Source organism: Dipodomys ordii, unplaced genomic scaffold, assembly GCF_000151885.1.
Source record: "Dipodomys ordii isolate 6190 unplaced genomic scaffold, Dord_2.0 Scaffold101, whole genome shotgun sequence".
Classification (NCBI taxonomy): domain Eukaryota; kingdom Metazoa; phylum Chordata; class Mammalia; order Rodentia; family Heteromyidae; genus Dipodomys; species Dipodomys ordii.
Window position 1 is genome coordinate 1,562,935 of NW_012267317.1, and position 18,656 is coordinate 1,581,590.

At 57.6% G+C, this 18,656-nt stretch overlaps 1 protein-coding gene across 1 annotated transcript in view; it reads right to left on the minus strand.

Moving 5' to 3' along the window:
* The window catches only part of Dpp6 (dipeptidyl-peptidase 6), a 196,405-nt gene that overhangs the window by 2,928 nt on the left and 174,821 nt on the right, over positions 1-18,656 (minus strand). Inside the window, exons 18-23 of the mRNA XM_013027211.1 lie at positions 11,540-11,638; positions 9,065-9,134; positions 6,312-6,506; positions 4,450-4,504; positions 3,483-3,594; positions 2,074-2,132 (exon numbers count right to left, since the gene is read on the minus strand). Coding sequence (XP_012882665.1) covers positions 2,074-2,132; positions 3,483-3,594; positions 4,450-4,504; positions 6,312-6,506; positions 9,065-9,134; positions 11,540-11,638 — 590 coding nt within the window. The remainder of the gene's footprint in view (positions 1-2,073; positions 2,133-3,482; positions 3,595-4,449; positions 4,505-6,311; positions 6,507-9,064; positions 9,135-11,539; positions 11,639-18,656) is intronic.

Sequence of the window (18,656 nt, forward strand, 5' to 3'; positions counted from 1 at the left end):
GTGACACCCACATGGCCCTGTGTGACACCCACATGGCCCTGTGTGACACCCACATGACCCTGGGTGACACCCACATGGCCCTGCGTGACACCCACATGGCCCTGTGTGACACCCACATGACCATGTGACACCCACATGACCATGTGACACCCACATGACCCTGTGTGACACCCACATGACCCTGTGTGACACCCACATGGCCCTGCGTGACACCCACATGGCCCTGTGTGACACCCACATGGCCCTGTGTGACACCCACATGGCCCTGTGGCACCCACATGGCCCTGTGTGACACCCACATGACCGAGTGTGACACCCACATGGCCCTGTGTGACACCCACATGGCCCTGTGTGACACCCACATGACCCTGGGTGACACCCACATGGCCCTGTGTGACACCCACATGACCATGTGACACCCACATGGCCCTGTGACACCCACATGGCCCTGTGTGACATCCACATGGCCCTGCGTGACACCCACATGGCCCTGCGTGACACCCACATGGCCCTGTGTGACACCCACATGGCCCTGTGACACCCACATGACCCTGTGTGACACCCACATGACCCTGTGTGACACCCTGCCTAGTTAGGGACATTCAGTGTCCAGGGGTGGAGCACTCTCCATCACAGGTCTCCCTCCCAAAGGACCACAGCCCCAGGGGCAGGGAGCGGGCGGGCGGGCCCAGCACACTCTCAGCCTTCCCCCTCCCTCACACGGGTCTTGGGCTTGCATCTCAGCAATGGAAGGAGGCCGAGCATATGCACACACACACAGCTCACGCGTGGTCTGCATCTTGGCAGCAGCAGGAGGCCACATACACACATATGTACACACACACAGAGCTCATGCATGGTCTGCATCATGGCAGTGGAAGGAAGCCATGCACACGCACACGCACATACACAGCTTATGTGTGGTCTATATCACAGCAGTGAAAAGAGGCCACACACACGCACGTGCACACACACACACACACAGCTCACGTGTGGTCTGCATCTCAGCAGCTGAAGGAGGCCACGTACATGCACACACACAGCTCATGCATCGCAGCAGTGGAAGGAGGCCACACCCATGCACACGTGTGTGCACATACATGCACACACAACTCACACGTGGTCTGCATTGCAGCAGCTGAAGGAGGCCACATACATGCACACACACGCACACAGCTCATGCATGGTCTGCATCGCAGCAGTGGAAGGAGGCCACACAATGCACACATGCGTGCACACACGCACACACAACTCATGCGTGGTCTTCATCACAGCAGCGGAAGGCCACACACATGCCCATGTGCACATACATGCACACAGCTCACATGTGGTCTGTATCACGGCAGCTGAAGGAGGCCACACATGAACGTGTGTATGCACATATATATGCACACACATGCACACAACTCATGCGTGGTCTGTACCGTGGCAGCGGAAGGAGGCCACACATGCACATGTGCACACACACACACACAGCTCATGCGTGGTCTGCATTGTGGCAGCAGGAGGCCACACATATGCACATGTGCACACACACACATGTGCGCACACACACACAGCTCATGCGTGGTCTGTACCGCGGCAGCGGAAGGAGGCCACACATATGCACATGTGCACACACACACACGCACGTGTGCACACACACACATGTGCGCACACACACAGCTCACGCATGGTCTGTACCGAGGCAGCGGAAGGAGGCCACACATATGCACAAGTGCACACACACGCACACACACGCACATGTGCACACACACAGCTCACGCATGGTCTGTACCACGGCAGCGGAAGGAGGCCACACATATGCACAAGTGCACACACACGCACACACGCACATGTGCACACACACATAGCTCATGCATGGTCTGTACCACGGCAGCGGGAGGCCACACACACACACATGTGCACACACACACACACACACTGCTCACGCGTGGTCAAAGGGTGGCCTTGGGGTTCCCTAGGCTGGGCTCTGATGGCCGAGTTACAGAGGCCCTGGGGGGGAGGGTGGGCGGAGGGGGCAGGGAAGGGGAGGAGGGGCGACTCCCACGCATGCAGCTGCGCCCCACCTACCTCATAGGCCCTGTTGTCGAGTCCGTGGAGGCCCAGGTAGCGCTCAGAGAATGCCGACGCTGCACAGAAACGGGAGGTCAGTGCCCACCCTCGGGCAGCACAGGGGCAGCCCACGCGCTGGGGGAGGGGCTGGGGACCTTCCACGCCAGGGCGCTCTATCACTACAGCAAAATGGGGGCCATTCGGAGCCTGCTGGATGAGCATCCGAATGAACGAATGAATGGGACAGCCTCTTCCTAACAATTCCCATTCGATTTTCTTGGCGTGCGCGCACGTGTGTGTGTGCGCGCGCGTGCGTGTGTGCGCATGTGTGCATGTGTGTGCTGGTACTGGGGTGTTTGAACTCAGGGCCTCTTGCTCTTGCTTAGCTTTTCTGCTCAAGCCTAGTGCTCTACCATTGAGCCAGCCCTGTGCTGGTTAATTGGAGATAGGTTCTTTCGGACTTTTCTGCCTGGGCTGGCTCCAATCTCAGCCTCCTGAGCACCTGTGATGACAGGAATGAGCCATGGGCACCTGGCTGGAAAATTACTCTTATCCGGATGCTGACCCAAGAGCAGTCTTATAGAAGTGTAGGTGGACATTTGCCCTAGAAAGAGCATCTGTGAGGAGGAGCTGTCGTGAGGCTGGAGCGAGGGGGACCTGGATTGCCCCATGGGGCCCACAGCATGAGCGACGGGCTGTGGCAAGCCAAAGGACGAGCCAGACTCCTGCAGGTTCCACAGAGCACACGCAATGCCCTCCACACGCACCTCGAGGCTCAGGGCCTCCACCCCTGGTGCCCGGCCTTTCTGCTCAGAGCCACAGAAAAGACCTCCGTGCACAAAAATCCAAAACACCCCACATGGTGTGTGTGTTCCCAAACCACGCCCCACCAGAAAACGGGGCTGGCAGGAGGAACGCGCAAGCTCAGTCACCCCCGAGTGGCCTCCTCTGTCCGGACTGGACCCCAACAACAGCACTTGGCACAGGCCTTGGCCAGGGGGAGGGTGAGCTTGCTTTGACCTCTGTTGAATTGTCGTCTGGTAGCAGATGAGCGTGAGTGTGCGGATGCATGGCTGGGAATGCACTGTGTGCGCGTGCATGTGTGTGTGCTGGGTGTGGGAGTGTGGAAGATGCAGAATCCACACCCCTTAGAGGTCTTTACCACCCAGCCCTTCTCCCTTCTCAGAGGCCCACCAAGAACACGCTGGCAGCAGAGGAAAGGCGGTCCTGGGGGGGAAGGGCCACGGGCGGGTGGCAGGGGAGGCTTTCTAACCCCACTCCCGCCAGCAGGGCCACCAGCTCTGCTGGCCTTGTGAGCTGACCACATGGCCTGCAGAAATGAGCATTTTCACTCAGAATGAAGGACCCTTTCTTCCGCAGGAGAAGGCCGTGGGGCGGGCATGCTGTGGGTCTCGTTGGGGCCTTACCGTAGAGGTGGAAGTCTGTGATGGGAGAGACGGCAGCGCCGCAGGTGAACAGCTGGCCCTGGTGCTCGCCCTTGGCCGGGAGAATGTAGGTGCTCAGGTAGCCACCGTAATCCTGGGACGTTGAGAGAGAGAAGAGAGGCCACAACAGATCACAAGACCAGCCTTGGACACAGCCAGGGACTTACGCAAAATTTTAACTTTAAAAGTGTGTTCAGCTCAGTTAGAGGAGGTGCAAAGCAAACACGTCCGCGCCCAGGATTCGTGATGAGATGCTTCCTGCCGAGCGAGCGCGATGAAGAGAGGTGATGGCTGGAAACACGCGGCCGGCAGGAGGCTGGCCGACCCAGCGTCCCAATCCAGCGTGCTGCACAGCCTCCCTCCCACCTGCCTTCCAGCTTCCGGTGAAGACAACATGAGTGTAAGCATGCATGCAGATGTCTGCAGGCAAGGCCAGTCCCTGTATGCGATCTGAGCGGTCCAGAGAGAACACCGGGCAGCATGGGTCATCTCCGACCAGGTCTGCATGAGTGGTGAGGCCTCATGGCAGGTGCTGATGACTGGGGCTGGCAGGGAGAGTCCACCTCAGAGCGTGTCCCGGCTAGCACGACAGCAGCCCTGTGCCGGGCCCTCAGGGCTGCCGGGGCAGGCGGAGGGGCTGCAGGTCTTGAGGATGGCTAAGGTGACAGGGCAGAGGGCACATGGAGGGGTACATTTTGGTGGGAGACAGCAGTAGACTCAGAGAACCAGGGAGCAGTGCGGTGGCCACAGGTACAGGTGGGGGCCAGGGCTGCCACGGAGCTCCGGCCATTGCTCCCAGGTCATCCGATGAGGGTCGGCTGTGTGTCAGCCAACGGGACCTAAGCCTCTACCCAGGCCCCCTCCCACGTGGCCTCAAGACCCAGGTGGAGCCTGGAGGTCCTGCAACTCCACTCATCCGACAGATCAGACAGAAGACGGCCAGACTCACCTTCCCAAACACAGCCACCCGCGTCTTGTCGATGTATGTCTCCTTCAGCATGGTCCTGCAAGGTGGTGGGGGAAGACACAGGGTTCAGTGCTGGTGTGGATGTGCTTAGTACCCCATGGACCACAGCTCTGCCAGCACCTCGGCAGGCAGGAACGCCTCTCTTTAAATGACAGTGCACCCTGGGATTATAAAACTCAACCACCTTTGCCACGCCTGAGCCTGTGTGTGTGTGTGTGTGTGAGAGAGACCTTCCAGGTGTATAAAACTGCCCAGCAGCAGGCACCCCCTGGCCGTAGGAAACCCACTGCTGTGGGCCCCTCCTGGAACCCGAGTGGCTCTGGGGAGTCAGAGCTCCGGTTCTGAGCTGCACGGCGGGGCGGGGTGGGGTGGGGCGGGCAGCTGGGCTTCCTGGCCGGGTCCAGTCCTCAGCCCCTGGGTCCTGTTGTAGGAGGAGCCTTACACCCACAGCGTGCAGACTTGCTCCCCCCCCCCTCCTCAGGTCCTGCCCGGTCTGTGCCTTGGGCGTGGCCAGCCTGCTGTCCAGGCTGGCGTGGCTGGGTCCCATGGTCTGCAGGCTCCCACGGCAATGCGGCTACGTCTGTGTGCGCCCCATCGTGGGAGCCTCCTGTGGGCCGGCTTCCCTGGGGCTCCCGTTTCTCCCCACTTCCTGTTTTCCTGTAGTTCTGCCCGCTGGTTGGGCTCACTTTTATCGCGTGTCCATTCTAGACAGACAGGGCATAGCGCCCTAGGCCCTGGAGGGCCCGTTCTTGCACCAGCCAGCCTGCCAAGGACCCGGGTTCAGCCATGGCAGCCTTCACGCCCCCCTGGGACACAGCACTGCACCGCCGAGCGCTGCCTGCCCTCTCTGACGGTTATCTGACTGCATGCACCGGCCACCTCCTCGTCACCCCTGCCTGTTCCCGCCTCCCGCCTCTGTGTGTCTGGCTGGGCCTCACCCCTTCCCGCGTTCACGTGACGTGGCTGGGACTGCACCTCCCATTTTCTGTCTGGAAAGCCCCTGCCCTGCCTTCCAGGCTGGCCACCGGCCCTGTCCTCTCCGTGGCCTTTCCAGGCTGGGTGGTTCCCTTCTGTCCACCCTATCTACGTGCGGCTCTTGTCACGGTCTCGTGCCCCGCACAGAGGAATCTTCTGTCCGCTGGTCATGGACAGGGGCCCGGGGCTGTGGGAGGACAGCATCGGGTGGACGGCAATGGGAGGGGCTGTGGGGACTAGTGACCTTCCGGAAGTCAGGGTGACAGAGCGGCTGTCATGTCTAGCCTCCCGGTGGCCCTGCATCCTTCTTCCTCAGTGGTGAAACCACAGGGCCAGATCCTAAAGAAGGCGGACTGGGGCCAGCTGTAGCCCGGCACACAGCCCTCAGGCTCTTTGTCTTTTCCAGGACAGCAATCAACTTCAGTCAATGGTTCTGAGCGCCCGGTCCTTTGCCCTGGCTCTTCCCGTCCTCAGTAGTGCGTGGGAGGTCTGGCACCCACTCACTCAGCACGGGGGTGCCCCGTGCCCCGCCCCTACTCCCACTCACAGTCCCTCTGTCCTTCCCCCCCCCCCGTGGCAATGGACAGCAAAGGCGTGTGGGCACAGGTCAGGGCTGGTGGCCTCGGCGAGGTGGGCGGACCTCGCTCAGTGCCCGTGCCACTGCCCCACGCTGACCAGCTCAACACACAAGCCGCCTCGCCACAGGTGACCAGGCACGGGCTTGGAGGAGGGCTCTCCTGACTCTCTCTCTCACGCCTCGCTTTGGACACCACCTGATGTGAGCCAGTTCCACGTACAACATCTGCACCGGCAGCGAACCTTACACCCCCCCCCCCCCCCCCCCCCCCCCGGCCTGCCGGGCTGCTCACCGCACGGCCTCCACCTGGTCCCTCTCCTCCAGCGCGCCCAGCCGCCGCCTCACTTCGTGCAGGAGCTTGGTTCCTTGGAAGCCGCTGCCCCGGCCGTCACACCTCACCACCACCGCCCCGTGGCTGCTCACCAGCACTGTGTCCCAGGTCACCTCGAACTTCTCCGCCACGCTCTGGCTGCCCGGAGTGCCGTCCCTGGAGAAGAGGGCCGGGCTTCAGCGTGCGGGTGGGCTGCAGCTGCTCCGGGGACTCCCGTCCCGTGGCTCTCTGGAGCCCAGGCCGAGCGAGTGGGCCTTCCACACAGCCCTTGGGCGATGGGGACCGAGTGCGCACAGAGCCCCCGGGCACGGGCCAGGCCCCAGCTCAGCACTGCTTGGACAGGCACAGACAACGTTTCTTCACGGGCGGGGAAACTACGGAAGAGCTCTCCAATCCTCTTTGCTGTGAGTCCCAAGCCTGGTCTCCCCGGCCTCGGAAACCAAGCGCCGGCACGCGGCCGGCCGCAGCAGCACTCTGGTCTGGACAATTCTGTGTTTTGGTTAATCTGAAGCAGTGGCACACAGGCCGGCACAGTGGCCTCCCGTCCTCCTCCGGGGGTGGGTGAGGGGCCAAGGGGACACAGGGAGACATTTCGCCCCCCCTTCCCTCCTCATTCCCTCCTCGCTTCAGAGCATCGCGGCCAGGCCTCCACCCGGGGCCTCCTCCGTGGGGGTGGTGGAGAGGCGTGTGTGGCATGGGGCGGCTCTCAGAAGACTCTGCACCTAGTGTTGTGCACTGGGAGCCGCCGGGAAGCTTCTGCCAGCATGCTTCCCAGAGACGCTGCTTGACCATCCGCGTGTGCGTCTGTTCACAGACACGGCCACCCTGCCACCGGGGATGGTCCCGTCTCCGGGGGACGGTGTCTCAATGGTGTCTCAAATGCTGGCTGAGGACTGACATGCATGTATCTCATTATGGTGATAAAAACCATGCCCACTGGGGCCGCGCCAGACCGGAGCGTGCCCACATTAAGAAAGAAGAGGTAGCAGCTTGATCCTCAAGAGCCTCCGCCCTTCCCAGGAAAGGGCTGCGGAGGGCGCTCAGGCCGCACACACCCTTCATCAGGCCCTCGGGAGGCCAGGCCTGGGCCTGCTGGGGCCGAGGGCGCTTTGAGTTGATCAGCACCCCGTCCCTGCTCATGGGACATTGGACGCAGTGTTGGCTCTTTGCAAATGCTGCAGAGCTCTGCCAGGTCTGCTTGGAAGGGGAAGGAAACAGCTTTCAATAGAGATGCAGGGGTGGGTGGGGGCTCCCGTTAAGATCCCAGGAGAGGCCAGGGCACCGGGGGTGGGGGTGGGGCGCTGCTTGTGATGTCAGGAGCATCTTTTAGAACGTGGTGAGAACTGGGCTTAGTATGGGAGAAAGGAAGCAGTGTGAGGAGAGAGGGAGGAAGAGAGGGAGAGAGAGAGGGAGAGGGAGGGGGAGAGGGAGGGGGAGAGGGAGGGGGAGAGGGAGAGAGAGAGGGAGGAGAGAGGGAGTGTGAGGGAGAGGAAGGGAGAGGGAGAGAGAGCAAGAGAAGGAGAGGGGGGAGAGGAAGGGAGAGGGAGAGAGGGAGAGAAAGGAAGAGAGGAAAAGAGGGGGGAAGAGGATGGGAGGGAGGAGGGAGAGAGTAGGTGAGGAAGGGAGGAGAGAAGGAAGGAGAGGGAGAGAGACTGAGAGAGAACATGTCTGTGTGTGTCTATGTCTGTGTGTGTGTGCCCATGTCTGTGTGTCCATGTGTGTCTCTCTGCGTGTCCATGTCTGTGTGTCCGTCCATCTGTGTGTCTCTGCGTATCCATGTTTCTCTGTGTGTGTGTGTACATGTCTGTTTCTCTGTGTGCCCATGTCTGTGTGTCCATGTGTGTGTCTCTGCGTGTCTGTTTCTGTGCATGTGTGTCCATGTGTGGGTCTCTGAGTGTCCATGTCTGTGTGTGTATGTATGCCCATGTCTGTGTGTATCTATGTCTGTGTATCCATGTCTGTGTGTCCATGTGTGTCTCTCTGAGTGTCCATGTCTGTGTGTGTGTGTCTGTGTGTGTGTGTGTGTGTGTGTGGCAGCTCACCAGCAATCTTAAGGGAAGCATGATTGTAAGATGGAGCCCCTTGCAGTGAAGCCTTCTGCAGCGGAGGGTGGAGCCCAGGATTAGCAGGGGGCCGCTCCAGGCGACGGGGACCGTGGCTGAGACTGAGGCGGTCAGCCAGACCGCTTCGCCCAGGCATTTGTAAGCCTCACCATCACTCAAGGCCGGCTCAGTAATTCAGGGAGAGCCTGACACCATGCTGGCTGAGAACTGGTTTAGGGCAGTCTCTGGAGATGCGCAGGGCTCCTGCTGTGCGGAGCCAGCCGGCTAAGGTGCCCGCCACAGGCAGTGTCTGAGGCACTGGCTGTCCTGTCTGTTTCTCTGGCCTGCCTCCTGCCCGTTACGCTCCCGAGCTTGCCACGCGGTTTCTCCGCGTTGTCAGTTGTCTGCCTTCACTGTCCTGGAAGCAGACAGCAGGGCCTGCTTGGGGGGAGCCGCTGTGCTGTCACCGCAGCACCTCTAGCAGCGGCCCAGAGCCTGTTCTCTGCCGAGGAGCAGCACTGTCAGGTCAGGCCAGGTGGTGAGCGCACGGCGCTAGGTCTGTCTGAACAGCATCGCAGGCCCTGCTTACCTTGCCTTAAGTGTTCAGAACTCACTCTCCACGGTGTCTCTGAATCCCAAAGTGGGCACCTGAGAAGGAAGAGCGGTACTTACACCACAAGGAGCAGCGGGTAGTGGGTGGTGTCTGTGAAGGTGGCCGGCTTCAGGATCTGCATGGGCAGGCCTGGGAAGAGACGGAACGCAACCTGGTGAGGGGCAGCTGAGCTGGGAAGGGCAGTACAGCACACTGCATGCTGTGCCACGTCCACTGGGCCGGGAATGCTGTGATGGCCCCCAGTAGGAAGTCCACAGGGAGATGACCGGACCTTCAACTCAGTGACGGGCTTACTGTGGCCTTGGGCTAGTCACCTGACCAAGCCCGAGCTTGGTCTGAAGCTTAAGCTCAACCTTGCACAGGACAGTGGTGAACAGGAGAGAACACAGCCAGCCCGTCTGTGCTGGCCGGCCCTCTGCAGAGTTCCACACAGACAGCCAACAGGGTGTCCAGAAGCGACTACGGTTGTGTGGGCCAAATACTGGGATAATGGGAACAGTGGGTTGGAGGAAGGAGACAGTGGGATGGGCGCTGAGGTAAGAACGGTGCTGGTGTGGGGGCCACAGGGAGCCCCATGCCAGGCGGCTTTGCCAGTCGGTGTGTGGGGCCTGCGCCAGCAGGTCTGACGGGAGAGGACTGGGGCGAGGTGGTGCTGCCCTGTTCCGGCCGCTGGGCCCGAGGTGCTCGTGTGGAGAAGGGCCAGCCAAACCTCGAGGAACTATCCCGCGTCAGTCTGTGCTCACCCCCCAGACCATCCTTCTGGGTCAAACGAGAATTTACTCATTGACGTTAACTACAACCCCGGTTACCAAAGGCGCAGCCATTAAGTTGGCATTAGCGGCTTTCCAGTGCAGTTACTGCACAGACACACCGGGCGAGGCGGTCTTCCCCACAGCTTCTCATCACTGACTGGGGCTCAATGTTAATCCCTTGCAAAGTGGCCCGGGGACTCAGCCGGGAGAGGCCGGCGTTGGATTCCATCGCTTCACCATCCATAAAGCTGGCCTGGGCTGGCTCTGCCCCTAGAAGCCCCGGGTGGGCCTCGGGAAGGGCAGCCTGGCTGACCCAGACAACCAGAACCTCTGGCGGCAGAAGTGGAAAGCAAAGCGTGAGCAGCTCCGCAGCCTGCCTGGGCTTCGGGTGAGCCGCTGTGCCAGCAGGGGGTCCATGGCTGGGCCACTTCCTTCCCTTCAGCAGAGCTGTGCCCTGGACGCAGGGCCGGAAAGCCGGGGACACCAGCAGGAGGCTCTTCTGCATCTCGGGGGCGAGGGGGGGGGAGTGAACGACCCTGGTACTCAGAGCTCCCTCGTGGGGCAGGTGGAGAGACCAGAGGGGGGTGGGCAGGAAGCCGCTGTGCAGAGGAGAGGAGTTGGGCAAAGGTGGGTGTGGCCACCAGCTGCGGGCTCCAGGGATGAGGACACGTCGGGGTGTGGGAACAGGGTAGAGACAACGGCATAGGCACATTCTGTGGCCAAAGTGGGGTACCACTTCACGGCTTCCTGCAACATCTCGCTCCTGGTCTCCAGATAAGTCCAGTTCATCTCCCCACAGGACCTGAAGCCCAAGCCGTGACCTTTCAAGTTCTTGTGGACGGGTCCGCCTCACGCGCGCTCTGACATCACGCCTCTTACTTTCAGCTCCCAGTGAATCCATTCACGAGCTCGGGAGCGGGAGGGCCTGGGCTGGGCCGCTTGTCTCACAGGGGTGCACGGCGTTTCCACCCTGCGGACCCTTGCCCTGCCTGCGGGGGGGGGCGGCTGGGCTGAGCGGTCAAGCACAAGGCTACCCACAAACATCCCAGCGCCCCTGACCCTGGACAGGACAGGGAGGGATGGCTCGGGATGGCACCTTCCGGAGAGGCTCACAGCTCTGCCTTCACCCTCCTCCTCCAGCCTGGCCAGCTCCCCTCCAGCACTAGCAGTAGGCTACGGATACAGATGACCTTCGAGGTGCTGCCAGCGGGGGCTCTGAGTGAGGGACTTGGGGAGACTTTGGGGCTCAGTACACGCACCCACAGACAGACAGCCGGTGCCCTCCACAGGCATCGTCTGAGCCAGGGGACACAGAGGCCTGGCAAGGCAGGGAGGACCGTGCAGACTGAGGGCAGAAGGACTCCGGGGCTGAAGTGGCCGTGGGGAGAGGGGAGAACTCTGCCCGCCAGCGCTTCCCGCCTGGTGTCTTCAGTGCCTTGTGCAGAGCTGCCTGTGTGAGTGACTGGGTGGGCTGGTGGAGAGGAGGAAGGGCACAAGGTGGCGGGCGACAGGGCTACTCATCAGGCTACAGGTGACAACCACCGTCACCTGAGCACTGTCAGCGGCTAAGGAGGGAGGGAGGGGCTGCACAAGCGGACAGTGGTGAGTTTTCTAGAGGTGGGCGTTGGTCTTCGAGCATCCTGAGCCAGGGGGAGCTGTGCCCTGCTGGAGTTCCTCTGTCCTCACAGTGAGCCAGAGGTGGGTGGCAGCCAGGCAGGAAGGCTCTGCCCGGGACTGGGCCTCCCGTGCTCAGTCCTAGGTGGAGAGAAAAGGAGCACTCACTGTAATCGTCGATCTCGATTTTCTTGTATTCTATCTTGGGCATCTGCCGGTCACCAATGGCCTTCCAAACATGCTCATTGGTTTCCAGGTCGAAGAGTTCTGGAAGGGAGAAAACAGTGGCTGAGACTATTGAATGGTTACTGAACACCTGTGGGTCCTGATGTGTCTACACATGGATCCTGCACCTGTCCTAGAGGTGACCTTGGCCCCTGCTCTTGCACTAGGCAGGAGGCCTGGCCAGCAAGCAGCTCGCTCAAGTTACATGGCTCACATTGCGATCGCAGAGCCCTTCCTCCTCCATCAGGCCAGCTCTGGACGCCTCTGCCCTTTCCTTCCCACTGGCATGGATGGGCTTTTGTAGGACTCGTCTCAAGACTGTTGGTTTTAGCCGGGCGCCGTTCATGCCTGTAATCCTACTACTCAGGAGGCGGAGATCTGAGGATCACAGTTCAAAGCCAGCCTGGGCAGGAAAGTCCGTGAGACTCTTATCTCCATTGAACCACCAGAAAACTGGAAATGGCGCTATGGCTCAAGTGGTGGAGTGCTCACCTTGAGCTGAAGAGCTCAGGGACAGTGTTCAGACCCAGAGTTCAAGCCCCACGACCGGCCAAAAAAAAAAAAAAGAAGACTGTTGGTTTTATGTGTCTGTGAGGACAAATTCAGTATGATGGTCACAATGACCGGGGAGTAGAGTGGAGTGGAGGGGAGGGCACCCTGTGCTATTATCCTGATTAAATTACTCCCTACAAATGGGACTTACATTCCTTCTTTAAAAGATCTTGAACACAAGGCTGGAAACCCTCACTTGGTGATTGTTTTCCGAGATAGTCAAGTCCCACAAGCCACACTTTATATGTAGTGGGCTGGCCATGTGTAAAGCCCCCCCCTGCACTCCCCCCCCCGGTTTAGGGGCCTGGAGTGGTGCTGCACTGGGGCGTCTTCATGCTTTACATGAGGCTCATGAGCTCACTTTATTCCAAAACTGATACATAAGAAACAGCAGAGATTTTTGTGGACCTAGTCACTAATCCTACAGGTGAGGGTTGACTTGTGGTTCTTTATGAAGTGAGTTTCCACCCTAAGGAGTCTGGCTTTGGCTGTCTCAGCCCTCAGAGAACTAGAATTGGTGAATTGCTTTTAAAATTTTTTAAATTTATCATCTTTAAGAAGTTGTGCAGAGGAGTTGCCCTTTAACAAAGCAGCTTATGGACAGAATGCATCTTGATCTTTTCTTCCCCTCACCTCTCTCTGCGCCTTCCTTACTCTTCTTAATTTTGTGGTATGTACCACGAGTCATTGACTGTATTCTCCCTCCATTCCCCCTACATTTATCTATCCCTCACCCCTTGGCCCCGCCCACCCTCTTCCAAGGACCCATTTCTTGGTGCTTATTTCTACGACTGTCTTACACTATTTGAGCTCTCCGTAGAGTCTACTACACTTCACTCAATTCATTCGTAAGCACTTGCATACCACCAAATGTGTTTACTTACAGGTTTAGAGGATCATTCTAGCTATCACAAATGTGGGAAACCATGCAACCCGTGTTTCTCTGGGTCTGGCTTACTTCATTCAGTATGATTTTTTCCAGGTCTTTCCATTTCCTTATGAATAGTATAATATCATTCTTTCTGGTGGATGGATAAGATCCTAACAACATTCTTCAATGAGATAGAGAAAGCAATCCAAAATTTCATATGGAACCACAAATGACCCTGAATAGCAAAGCAAGCCTTAGTAGGCACAATAGTATTGGCACAATAACAATACCAAACTTCAAAAACTGTATTGCAAAGTCATAGTAATGAAAACAGCTTGGTACTGGCACAAAAGGAGGCCGGAGAACTAATGGAACAAAATAGAAGACCCAGAAAAGACCTATAGTCATCTAATAATTTGATAAGGGAGCCAAAGACAAAGGCTGGAAGAAAGACAACCTCTTCAACAAATGGTGCTGGCAAAATTGGATATCCACATGCAGAAAATGAAAACTAGATCTTTATATAGCACCTTGTACCAGCATCAATTCCAAATGGATCAAAGACCTCAGTGTAAGACCAAAAACCGTGAAACTTTACAGGAAAGAGTAGGGGAAACATTAGGACTCTGGGCACAGGTCAAAACTTACCAAGTCGAGATCTAGAAGCACAACACATCAAAGCAAGACTTGGCAACTGCTGTCAAGAGTGAGCTAACATTACAGTGTCACCGCTGTAAGGTCACGCCCCTTCACGGCGATGTCTACCTTCAGGGAGGGCTGCTGACAGGTGTGTGCACTGGAGGTGAAATTATGGTTTGTAACAGGAAGATCCTGGCAGGGAATGGTTTGTGTGTATAGATCAGTATCTCTGGAGCCCTCAGCCCACAGGGAGGAGAAGGAGGGCGTGTCCCCATGCCTGAGCTGATAAAGAATGGAAAATGATTTCAAGTGGTTGGACATCATCTCTCACTTGGCTTTTTTCACTCAAAGCTGGCATGCTACACCTTGTGCCACACCTCCACATCTGGCTTTTTGGTGGTTAACTGGAGATAAGAATTTCACAGACTTTCCTGCCTAGGTTGGCTTCAAACTTTGGTCCCCAGATCTTAGCCTCCTGAGTAGCTAGTATTACAGTTGTGAGCCACTGGTGCCTGGCAATATTCAGCTATGATTTTTTTAAAAAAAGGTACAGTCAGAAGAAGGAAACTAGTTTTGGGTAGGCAGAGTTTAAGAAATCCTGATGTTAGACCATGCTGTAAGGGTCTAAATAAATTCCACAGCGCAGTGGTGTTTCCGGAAGAAGGCCAGAAGGGACAACCGATTGTGGTGTCAGGAGGGGTCTGAGCTAGAATGGCCTGAGGGAAGTCTGCAGTCTGACCGGCTGGGCCTCCCTCTGCCACACACAGAGGGTGGACCGGGGAAGGTACTGTGCCTGGGGCATGTGCCCTGTGCCTGCGTCACCCCACAGTCCTGAGAGCTGTGTTGACCTGCGACACAGCACTCAGAGCACAGAGCACCGCCGCACAGGGTTATGTGACTTGTGGGAGTTCATTTGTTATCCGCTTTTGAGTCCCATGTAGAGGCTGCAAGTCTGGACTGAAGCCCTTCCAACCCAGAAAGACTGGCATTTTCTACCTTGCACACTCTCTACTGTCTCCGGCACTGCCACCTGCTTCTCCCTACACATCAACCCTCCTTTGCTGCTCTATCCAACACCACCTCCTCCAAGAGAAGGTGCCACCCTGCCCGAGCGATCTTGCCTACCACTCTGGATACACTTAACACAAATGGAAGAGTTTGCCTGTGTGGCCACATCCCCTCCCCCCCCAGGCATCGGTGTTCTGCCCCTCCCTCTCAGTTGAAGTGTAGTGAATGTGTTTCTGGTCACTGGGGAGGGAGGGTCTGTTCATTAGCAGTGCTATAGAAATGAAGCAGTTTTTAGTGGTCTGAGGCTAGATCTCTACCCAAACCTTTCTCCTTGTTCTTCACAGGGCCCTGCTGCCTTGGCCTCAAGACAGTCTTGAAGAAACTCAACAGACCTGAGAGATCCTTCTGGAAGTCTCAGAAATCCCAAGGCTCTCAGAAGTTTCCAGAGTGGCGGGCAAGCTCACGTATATAGCAAACCAGCCCAAACAAAAGCAGATGTCTACCAAATCTACACTAGAGTTTCTAGAGCTTGAAGGACTACTGATACATCTATTGATATGAAATGAATGCCAGGGATATGTGCCAGTTCATCGCTACGCCCAGACTGAGGCTTATTGTGAGGGGACCAGTGTCTAGGTCTGATGAGGCCGTCCATCTCCAAGCTGCTGCTCACGGCATGTCCGCCGCGACCCCAGGAGACTGTGATCTTCACCTCTCAGCCAGGTGAACAGCGAGTGAAGGGCTGGGAAGATGGGAACTCAAATCTGTGAAATTAGCGAAGGCAGAGCACAGATGGGCCCCTAGCTGTCAGTCAGCCTCTGCCTGCAGAGCTCGCGAGGTCCTTATGCATTCACCTGCTCTCCTGCATCGAGCATCGGTGCAGGAGATGGCCAGCAAGAAGGGGAGGCTTCAGACAGCACGGGCCTGCCCAGAGCTACGGAGGACACAGCCTCGTCACCAAACACCCCCTTATCAATGCCCAAACTGGGGTGTTCTGGCGTCGTGTGGGAGCAGGATGGTCTAATCGCTTGCTGGGGGCCCGGGCTCCATCTGAATAGCTCCCTCCCACCCTTCACAGAGAAGCACCAAAGCAAGAGACTATTAAATTTAGTTAAATATTAGATTTCTCATTTAATGATTGCCCACACAACCCGTTTTATCAGCAGAGAGCTGGTGGTCTCACAGGGGAGTTGAGTTAAGCCATTTTATTTGTTCCCATAATTGCATTCAAAGAGAGCGGGCGTTCAGCGGAGAAATAAGGAGAGATTGGCATTTCCCGGAGGACCCTGCCTTTGACTTGGGGGCAGTGGGGACCTCCAGTCTAGAGCGTGCACATGGCCACTCCTTAATTAAATGTGAGCCCCTCTAATATTTGGTGGAATTAGCTATTATCAGATCTGGACACGGCGAGCCCACAGAGAGGGACGCCTGCTCTGGGCCCGGCCCCTCCCTTCGAGGCCCGGTGCTGCTCCACTCGGGCTTCCAGATGGCCCCGGGGCTTGGGGAATTGCAGAAATCAATGGGACGCCAACTTTTGGAAAACTGGTGAGCGGAGCCTCGTGGACACCGACGGGCAGCGCCCCCGAAGGGGACAGCAGTGCCGGTCAGGTCGGGTTGCTCAGTTTCTACAGGCAGTGAGCGCGCAGCTGAGACACGCACTGCGAGTCCCACGCCTGCGGCCGCCCTGCGCGTCTTCTGCCGCCGTGCCCGTGTCTTTCTCCCGCCACCTTTCCAGCCGCCTTCCCACGCGCCTGCCATCCGGTGCCCACACACACAGCAGATGGCCCGGTTTGCCTGAACACCACGTCCTTCCAGGCCCCATCCCTGCCCTGCTTTCCACAGCTTCGCACCTCCGCCGGGCCTCTCAGTGCTGAGCTCCGGGTTTGCGTTGTAACAGCCAGTGTGGCACAGTGTGGGTAAAAGCCGCGTCTCTGGCCGCGTGCTCGGCTCTCTGAAGGCAGTGTTGACCTTTGGTCCTCTCTAGCCCACACTGGGCATGGGATTGGGATTGGATGCCAGAGGTGTGCATTGGGGGGCAGTTGGCACAGTGTGAGCTGTGGACTTGGAGCGTGGCCGGTACCCGTGAGGCCTGCCACACTCTCTGCCCTCCCTGGCAGAGAGAAGAGGCACGAGGACGTGTCCGTGACCTGTGCCCAGGGTCAGGGCTCCATGAGGAGTGCCCTGGGCCAGGGTGGCCATGGAAGTCAGCGGTTTTTCCCGAGGCTTTCCCCTGCAAGCCACGCGGCCACCCAGATGGCCCTTACGTTGTCAGCAGCTGGTGTCCGAGCCATGTTCCTTTCCACACGGAGGCTGAACCAGCCACAGGCGCACCGAGGCTTTGTTGATTTTCGGTGCCATTCCTAAGTTGTGCGAGCGTCCTGGCACCAAATGCGTAGACTTTGGTTCTAATCATAATTGCATTCTTAGGGAAACATCTTTTAAATAATTCAGAGTCACATCTGCGGACGCCCCACGGGCTCTGTGTGCCGAGAAGATTTTCTGAGGGGGAAATGTCAACTATTCCCAGGTCGCGTTGGGGTTGGGGGTGGACAGAAGGAAATGATAATGCATTCTGCAACAGTAATTCCAATGTGCATCGCGGGGCCGGAGAGACAGACATCACAATCGCGAGCCTCTCTCGCTACCTGACACGCACACAGGGTTCCGGTGACGTCTGTCCCCTGTGCGTCCTGTCGCACCACACGGGCCACTCAGCTGCCAGCCAAGGAATCCCACAGCTTGGTCAGAAGTGGCTCAGGCCCCTGGCCCTCCTCAGGGAGCAGGTCAGAGGGGTGCTGGCTGTGGACACATTCTGGGTGACTGTGACAGAGGCCCTGGGTGCCGGGGCTGGTGGGCGCCGGGTCTGATGGTGCTCCTCGCTGAAATGCCTGGGACAAGAAACACTTCCAGCTTCTGATTTTGAAATATTTGTATCCATCCATGAGATTCCTTGGCAAGGAACTGAGTGTGAACACTGAATTCATTTGCATGTCACAGCCTGATACACTTGGTCTGAAGGCCTACTGGGGCTTGAACTCAGGGCCTGGGCGCTGTCCCTTAGCTTTCATACTCTGTGTGGTTGGGTCATACCCCCTCTTCTGGCATTTTGGTCGATAAGTGGAGATAAGGTTTTCACAAATTTTCCAGCCCCACTGGCTTTTGAACTGCAATCCTCAGATCTCAGTATGCTGAGGAGCTGGGATTACAGATGTGAGCCACTGTGCCTGGCCCAGACAGTATTTTTGGTGTACCTCTGCTCTGACTGAATCTCATCAAGTCATCTGAGGGTATGTGTGGAGTTCCCTACGTGTGTCCTCATGTAGATACCGGGGTCATCCTGGGCCCGTACTTCAGTTTTCTTTTCTCCTTCCTCTTTTCTTCTCTTTACCTCCTTCCTTCCTTCCTACCTTTTCTTTTCTTTTCTTTCTGTACTGGAGCTTGAACTCAGGGCTTTGTGATCTCCTGTAGCTCTTTCTCTTCAAGGCTGATACTCTACCAGTTGGTCCACAGCCTTGCTTCTGGTTTGGGGATGATTAGAGAGCCAGCCCAGGCTGGCTCTGAACTGTGATCCTCAGATCTCAGTCTCTTGAGCAGCTAGGATTTACAGGTGTGAGCTACTGGTGCCTGGCCATGGTTCAGTTTTCTAAAGAGATAACTGGTGCAATAAGCGGTCCTGCCTTGTGGCTGTGGTCAGTTGGAGAGGGTTAGAAATACATGATGTGTAACGTGATGCTGGGTAACCTAGCCATGATGCATTCACCTAGGTATTGGTGAAGATTCGCCGACTGTGGGCTATGAAATGTGTGGGCTCCCATTGGGCCTGGTGAGCAGTGCTGAGTGCTGAGCTGTGGGCAGTGCTGAGTGCTGAGCTGTGGGCAGTGCTGAGTGCTGAGCTGTGGGCAGTGCTGAGTGCTGAGCTGTGGGCAGTGCTGAGTGCTGAGTGTTGAGCTGTGGGCAGTGCTGAGTGCTGAGCTGGTGGGCAGTGCTGAG